The sequence below is a fragment of the Phoenix dactylifera genome, chromosome 4 (genome assembly GCF_051530095.1).
Source record: "Phoenix dactylifera cultivar Ajwa chromosome 4, Ajwa_hap1_PhDact_Kaust_v1.1, whole genome shotgun sequence".
NCBI lineage: Eukaryota > Viridiplantae > Streptophyta > Magnoliopsida > Arecales > Arecaceae > Phoenix > Phoenix dactylifera.
This window is the reverse complement of record NC_143193.1, coordinates 3,859,019-3,867,500: the sequence shown is the minus strand read 5'-3', so window position 1 is coordinate 3,867,500 and position 8,482 is coordinate 3,859,019. Positions and strand designations below refer to the sequence as shown.

The window sequence follows — 8,482 nt, the reverse complement described above, 5'->3', positions numbered from 1 at the left end:
AGTGATTGCTCCACTGGATCTTAACATAAGGAATCGTGTGCCTCCTCAATACTTGCTCTTTTCTATCAACCACACGTACAGGCTGCTCAGGATATGTCAAATCTTCTCTAAGCTGCAAAGGAGCCACTTCTACCACATGGCTCATATCTGGAATATACTTTCTTAACATAGAAACATGAAAAACGTTGTGGACTCCAGACAGTGAAGGTGGGAGTGTCAATTTGTATGCCACAGCTCCTAGTCTTTCCAGAATCTCAAAAGGGGCCCACATAGCGTGGACTGAGTTTTCCACGTATTCCAAATCGCATCACCCCTTTAACTGATCAAATAAGTCATCAATTCTTGGTAGAGGATACTTGTTCTTTATTGTTACTTTATTTATCTCTCGATAATCAATACATAATCTCATACTACCATCCTTCTTCTTTACAAATAAGACTGGGGCTCCCCAAGGTGAAACACTAGGTCTGATGAAACCCTTATCAAGAAGATCCTGCAACTGCTCCTTTAATTCTTTCATTTCAACTGGAGCCATTCTATAGGGAGTCTTAGAGATTGGTGTGGTACCAGGAATCAAATCAATTGCAAAATCAATTTCTCTATCTGGTGGCAAGCTAGGGAGGTCTTCCGAAAAGACATCGGGGTATTCATTTACTACTGGGATATCTTCAAATCTTTGATCTGACTGTCTAGTGTCAACCACTGTGGCAATATATGCCATACTCCCCTTTCTAAGTAGTCGCTTAATTTGCATAGCAGAAATAATTCGAGGGGAGGTATATGCACCACTGTCGATGAAGCTGAATTCAGTATCTCGAGGGATCTAAAATTTTATCCGCTTTTCATGACAGTTAATGGTAGCAAAGTGTGATGCTAAGTAGCCCATACCGAGAATTATGCCAAAGTCATGCGTATCTATAACTATCAAATCAGCAGGCAAGTCTTTACCTACTATCTGAACCGGACAAGTCTTGCAGACCTGATTACCCATCATCCCACTTCCAGCAGGGGTGTTAACATGCAAATCATACTCTAACAGCATGCAAGGTAGATCATGTTTTCGCACAAATATCGATGACATAATGAATGTGCAGCACCAGTATCAAATAGTATATAAGCATAAACAGAAGCAACCGGTAGTGTGCTGATCCCTCAAAGGATAATGACTAACCTTAGAGTCAAATTATTATGTTGCTAAGAATATGATTCACAAAATGAACATGTACTGATAATCATTAGATAGCAACGATTTATCTCAAAAATGATTTGTATCAAATCGCAAAAGTAGGTCTAAGAAGGCAAAGTATTGATACCATGATTCAATATGCCACAAAGCCTTTAACTTAAACTTATAAATCATAAGATGAGAGCAAATAATGCATGGTTTATTCAGATATTTAACAAATTAGACCATATTTGGTCATCAATCAACTAACCCGAGTCATGATACGTTCAAATTATCATTATTATTATTATTTTCTTAGCATACCCAAAAATAGCAAAGTCTATCCAAGAAATAACATAATCATATCAGGATTGACCTGAGAATCAATAGTGTTCACCTTCCCTTATTAACAAAATCTTTCATTATTGAATAACATAGTCTTTCATCATAACATGTTACCAAAACACAGTCAATATTTTTGACCAGTTTAAATTTACTCAGTTAATCAAATTTCTGCTGCACAACTCAGATCAATATTTTCCAAACTTTCTTATTAATCCCACATCATCAGCAATTTTTTTTTTTAATATCCAAACAAAATTTTATCCTTGCTTCCCAAGTACACTAGATCATGATTAACCCTTGAGATAGTTATCGTATTTGTACCATCATATAATCAAGCAATCATATTCTAGATCCAAATTTGAACTAAGCCAATTCTAGTTTTCCTTAACAATTCTATTATACAAGTTGATATTTATTCGAAGCTTCGATAATTAAAAGATTCTCGATCGATTAACTTACTCAGGAGTTTATTTAATCATCCCGAATCTTTTCTTTTAGGCTAAACTTATTTTGGCCTCTCATGAAATCCCCCTTGCATTTCTCATACGGTGATACAAAATCCATAATCAACTCATAGCCTTGATTTATAAATATTTAACTAACAAGAATCTAATAATCTGGTTTAAAGATTTACAAGAAATTCCACAAAGATATAAACTCTATGATTTTACATTGAGATCAACTCCTCAAATAAGTAAAATATTTTTATTTGTAATACTACAAACATTTCAGGATCTTGTAAATCTACTGGACTTTAGAGAATTTACTAATAACACAATGATATCCATATCGATCAAAATCAAAAATACTATACTTTTCAATGATTTTTATTTTTATTTTTATTTTTTATTTTCTTTCAAGCATCAAGAACTTTTCTAAATCAAGCAAGTCCTATTTTCGACCAACCCAAAAAAAATATTTAAATCCACCAATATTCTCAAGATTACTAATTGACTTTCCATCAAAATATCAATCTTAATTGTTTTAAGTCTCAAGTAGAGCCAAATAAGAATTATTAAGTCTCATCCCAAAGTATATTTTCCTTCTATATACGAGCTCCATGCATGATCCACATACAGATTTCAATGAATATTTTCTAGTCCAAGCTTTAAACATCTTTTTATAGATGAATCTTAAATTGCTACCAAAATAATTAACTTCAACTAGAAGCAATATTCACAGTGCCTGATATCAAGTTAAACTTCCCAAATAATTACATTGCACGATAATAACTCATGATTAATATTCCTTCACTTAATTTAGTCAAAATCTAATTAATCATAACTTGAAATACAAGTTGCTCTACCAAGAAAACTCTTAGAGTAGCTCATTCACACTTTGGTTACGACCATAATTAGGTTGCAGTCTAATTTTAGCATTTCAAAATTATGATAAAATAACTCAAATTTATCAATAACAAAAGCAAATAAATGCCTTCATCTAATGGCCTAATGTCTACCCATCTCTCAAACTTTCTGACGAATCCTAAAGATCCTAAAACTTAAGCTCCATCTGACTATTTCAAATACAATCCCTAGGAATCTGAAACCTAAGCTCTGATACCACCAAATCTGTCACGCCCCGAGCCCGAGGCGCGGCAGACGCCGCACGCCCGCACGGCGGGCCGCACAGGCGTGCAAGGCATCGGATCATATCAAAGCAAATACAGATATTCAAAACTGACATAATTATTTAAATTTATTCAAAAGCAGTCTTACAAAATTTCAAATAACATATGCTTACGTAAGTCAAATACTTTAATCAATCTAACTAAAGGACCAATAACTGAAGGAATCGTCGGAAAATCTAACGCACTCCTCAATCCCGTGAGATCAAGCCTCTGGATCTGAAAAAATGGAGAAAATAGAATAATGAGCTACACTAGCCCAGTAAGCAACAAAATACCCCAGAGTGGGGTCAGAGCATATCAGATCAAAATACAGGATAATGTCTGGAATAAATCATAAATAACATCGTTTTGTTGTTTTCAAAACTTATTATCATTTTTCCAAAAATTCTTATACCAGAATCTCAACATAATAGGCTACGGCCACGTAACCCAGTGGCATGGGTTGCACAAGGTGCCAAACACCACTATTATTAAGCACCGGTGGTACGGTGTCCAAATACCACTATTCTAATCACCGGTGGTACGGTGTCGAAACCGGTTCCTCACAGATTACAAGTCGACAGGGCCAACGTATAATCCCCATTGGCGGGGCCAGAACAGATCATAGCCATGCTGAGAATACATATATATAAAAACAGATTTCATAAATTTTCCAATCATAGTTTACGGATTTCAAAGCATAATTTTCAGAAATTTAACATGCCAGACCCATTTTACTAAATACAAAACATATTTCAGAATTTAATCTATTTATCAAATAATTTAGAAATCACACTCGAAGTATTAAGTTACTTACCTCTTCTCGCTTGATTCCTACTTCAGGTAGACGGATCAGGTTCACCTGTTAAAGTTTAATTAATTTCTTGTTAATTTCAGACTAAGCAAAATTCAAAAATAATACTATTGGACATGGCCCAACAGAGCCCAAAGTTGGCCCATAATGGGCACGGCCTGATAGGGCCCATATCGGACTCGGCCCAATGGGCCCGCATAGACTCGGCTAAATAGGGCCCCCAAGGTTGGCTTCTAATTTGTTCATTTATACAATAAGATTTTTTTGCAGGGACTAATACTTAATTACAGGGTACTATTCTATAATAAAACTTGAGTGAGGGGACTAAATAAATATAGTTGGGGGCCTTTATGTAATAAATCTTTCCTATAGGGATCAAATACAAATTACAGGAGTCCCTATTTCTGAAATAGCATACTGCCAAGGGCTTAACTGCAAAAAATCTGTTTATTGGTCAAATGGGTTTGGGTTTCGGATCCCGGGTTTCGGGTTCGGGTTCCAGTTCAGGTTTGGGTTCGGGTTCGGGTTCGGGTTCGGATTCTCGGGTTTGATCTGGATCCAAGTTGGGCCCATGGGGGTATTGCCCAACTGGGCCCAACCGAACTGGACTGGGCCCAAGTTGGGCCTGCAATGGACTGGGCCCAACGGCCCAATTTGGCCCGTGATGGGCCTCCTCCTTCCCCAAACTCCCCCCCACGAACAGAGAAGAAGAGACGGAGGAGAGAGGGAGGTGGCCGGCGGGGGTGGCCGGCTTGGGTGGCCGGGGGCCACCCCTCGATCGACTGCCAGCCAGCCGCCATGGCGGCCGGCGGCGTTGCAGGGACCGACGGGGAGGAGAAGCAACCGAGATGATGATCTCGGCTGCTTGAGCTGAAACAGAGGAGAGGAGGATCTCGACGGAGGAGGGCTTACCGGCGGTCGACGGAGGTGGCAAATCCCGGCCGAGGGAGGCTCGGTCCGGCGTCAAGCGACGGCGGCGATGTTTGAAGCCGAGGGGTTGGATCTCGGAGCAGGGGAAGCCCGCGGAGGGGATCCGGGCGGCGCTCGGTCGGGAAGACACACCGATCGGAGAGGAGGAGGAGGGAAGGAGGAAAGAGAAGGAGGAAGAGGGCTCGGTTTGCCCTAGGGAGGAGGATTTGGGGGGTTTTTATCACCCCCCTCGTGATGGCTCTCCGCCGCGAAGATCGCGGCGGCCGAGCGAGATCCGCGGCCGCGGTTCGGCCGCGGATGAGCTGGAGGGGGGGGTGCCGCGGGACTAGCGACATCCCCGCCCCGATCATCCCCGGAAGAGCCGGAGAGGATCGCAAATCGCGATCCTCTGTTCCGGCCTTCCAAAAAGAGAACGGGACTGAAGTCGGCAGGGGCTGCCGACTTCAGCCCGTGTCTCACAGTAAGTGACGCCCTTAGCTTTGTAACCGAGCAGCTGGGACAATGGTTGAGCTGCTGGTGCTCACTCTTTGCCTTTGGAATACCCTCTTTCATGTTAATTCAGTAGGAATTGCTCTTGCCCAACCATGAAGGGATGCATCAACAGCATCGATAAAATCCCAAGAAATTTTCAGATTTCATGCTTTGAATTATTCTTTATTTTTTCTACAAAGATATCTAAAATAACTACATAACAATGTAATCAAACCATCTCAGTGGTTTATAATTTAATGTTTCCATAAAAGTAAAGATTTTTTGCATGGATACCCTTCTAAATATCAAATTTTGCATGAATATCCTTGCAAAATTGATATTTGCATGTATATCCTCATAAAACTCTTTTATTGTACAGATGCCTGTAATATAACGGTTATTCTAACCGTATTAAGAAAAATCATATTTATATTAATTAAAATAAAATAAAATTTTAAAATTACGTTATTGTTCCTGTTTTCTTCTCTTACTATCGGGATTGCGATCTATTTGTATGTCTATCCATTAAGGATATTTTAGTTATTTTAATTTGAAACTGTTAATTTTTTAATGTTGTTAGATAGCACAGGTACATATGTAAAAACAAAAATAAAAAAAAAAAGTAGAATAGCAAAACAAGTGTGTTACGAGGGTATACATGCAAATATCAATTTTAAAAAGTTATTCATGCAAAATCTGATATTTAGAAGGGTATTCATGCCAAAAAAAATCCTAAAATTAAATAGTTAAGATTCCTTAATCTAAAGGTTTGGAACTTGCTGCTCTTGTTTCTCAGTCACCTCCCTCAAAGCCTTGACTTGTTCGTGCTCTCGTGGATAAACACTTGTCTCCAATATATACTGGAAAAAGAGAAAGAGAAAAGATTAATTAGAAATAAGGGGGCACAAAAACCCTCCAAAAAGAAAGAATGTTCTCCTTATTTTAATCTTTTCCGAAGTGAAATAATTCGGAGAAACGAGAAACTCCCTTTTTTTTTCTTTTTTTTCTTCTTCTCTTTTTCTATTCTCTTGCATCTCTTCTCTCTTTTTTTTTTCTGGTTTTTTTCTTCTTCTTCTCGTCTGCTGCATATCCCAAAAGAAATCATGAAGAAGAAAAAGAAGAAAAGAGAAGTGACCTTATAAAGGGCATCGTTCTGCATGAGATGTGGTGTACGTCCTTCCGGGGTAGCCATTGATGTTCTTCTAGGGTTCCTTAATGGAGTCTCTTAGTTTGCCACCCTCTCCTTCCTCCCTATATGTATATATATCCCATGGGTTGTCACTTGTGACTTGATCCACTAAGATAAATATATATATATATATATATATATATATATATATATATTTCTTGACGCCTACTCGATCACCATGAGAGGCGGTAAGGTGAGGGTGGCTATGATTAGGGGGTATCTGGTCCATTTTGTATCCAATGGATAGGATTCCTTGTATTTTTTTTTGTTTTCTTTTCATCTTCCTAAGAAACATAAAACCATAAAGATGAGCATTTTCAAAACGTTGGCGTGCCTCAGCAAAAGTCATCGTAGGGCAAAATTTTCCCGTGTTGTGAGGCCCTTGGCTTCTTTTGTTCAACAGTCGCTACTTGGATAATTTATACTTTCGAGTTGTTCTTGTGGTCAAGGAAGTGACAACAGAGAAAGTGACAGCACAACAACTCCACTTTGATTTAAGACGCTACGTAGATCAGTGTGACATACACTGTTAGCTAGACAATAGCGAAATATGGACCTGATCATGCACAAACTGCAGTATTGCTACAACTACTAGCTGTTTTGCCACCAAAATGGTAGCTCAGTTGGAATGGAGCATTTACTTCCAACTAAATAGTTCCAAATTCGAAACACATTGAGGTCGATTAAATTCAGAGACCAAATACCTCACGTTTGGACATGAGGTCTGGAAGTGCTACTAGTCGGCTGGTACTAATTAAGATGGTGCCAGGATGACGTACTCACTGGTGAAGGGGCTGCCACGTAGGTAGAGCCGCCGGCAAGATGGGAAGGGTATGAGAAATATAAGTATGCCTCTACCTCCGAGGGGGTAGGGAGTGTTTTCTACCTGTATCAAACATATTCTGGTGGAAGAGAGGCTCAGTGTAGGGTTGCTACACAGAGGCTCTTCAACTAGGACTAAAGTTGTTGGGTCCAAAGTGCTATCAGTATGGGTCGATCAGCTGTCAACTGATCGGCTCTTTATGTAGGGCTAAAGTCGTCGACCTTAATTTACACCGACACGAGGAAATTCGGTCTGGTCCGACAACCAGTGTCAATATTTTCCTCGTCAGTACCAAACAAATTCAACGGCAGTTCCGTGCATTTTAAGGTTACTATGAAGGAAAAAAATTGACATCATTTTCTTGCAATGATGACGTTTAGTTTGCAAAAGCAGATTGAAATGGAGTTATTTGATGTGTAATTGGAAGAATCAAACATTTTATTATTTTCTAATTTTGTAAAAATATATTCTAATAATTAAATCAGATGAGAGAGACGTCCTGGGTGACGTACCCGGAGACTCTCCGGCAGCGGGAGACGTCCATCTGGCGACCGTTGACGAGGATTTCACCGGAGAGCCAGGATGGACAGCAACGTAGTCTTGCCGGCGCCGCTGGGGCCGACGATGGCGACGAGCTCGCCCGGCGGGGCCTCGCAACTCACATTCTTCAGAATGACTCTGGAAGTGCTGCTGCTTTATGACTTCAATATCCATTTAAATCGTACTTATATATACTTCAGAAATATTTGTCTTTTGAGGAAAAAATTGTACTATCCTTAGGCGCAGCAAGATAGTTGTTACATTATTTAACAAATTATTTAGTCTCTCACACTCAAAAAAAAAAAAAAAAAAGTTGTTTTGTCTCTTTGCTTTTTGAAGATCATCTACATACCAATGGTGCACCCTGCCTCTATGGAAACAAAATTCATATCCAAAAAGAGAGAAATTCTCTTTGTACTTTCTTAAGAACACCCAGCGCTTGATGTCAACATGAGCTTTGAGTAATTTAAGGTGCAACTTTTTATGAAATGATATCTGAATTATACAATCTTTAGCTATATATGGGGCCTAATTACATTATTCTTAAAAGCAGAATTATTTTATGCTTCAAATGTTTAACTTAACTCTTTAAGAAC

At 39.1% G+C, this 8,482-nt stretch overlaps 1 protein-coding gene and 1 long non-coding RNA gene across 2 annotated transcripts in view; both read right to left on the bottom strand.

The window, feature by feature from the left end:
- Positions 1-5,330, bottom strand: part of LOC149753605 (uncharacterized) — a 7,608-nt gene extending 2,278 nt beyond the window's left edge. Inside the window, exons 1-2 of the long non-coding RNA XR_016400148.1 lie at positions 4,846-5,330; positions 1-3,356 (exon numbers count right to left, since the gene is read on the bottom strand). The exon at positions 1-3,356 is cut by the window's left edge and continues 2,278 nt beyond it. This is a non-coding gene — a long non-coding RNA (uncharacterized LOC149753605). The remainder of the gene's footprint in view (positions 3,357-4,845) is intronic.
- LOC103701552 (norbelladine 4'-O-methyltransferase-like) overlaps positions 1-6,614 on the bottom strand; it is a 17,581-nt gene extending 10,967 nt beyond the window's left edge. Inside the window, exons 1-2 of the mRNA XM_089930051.1 lie at positions 6,470-6,614; positions 6,115-6,194 (exon numbers count right to left, since the gene is read on the bottom strand). Coding sequence (XP_089786177.1) covers positions 6,115-6,194; positions 6,470-6,526 — 137 coding nt within the window. The 5' untranslated portion in view covers positions 6,527-6,614. The remainder of the gene's footprint in view (positions 1-6,114; positions 6,195-6,469) is intronic.
- Positions 6,615-8,482: the final 1,868 nt, after the last annotated feature.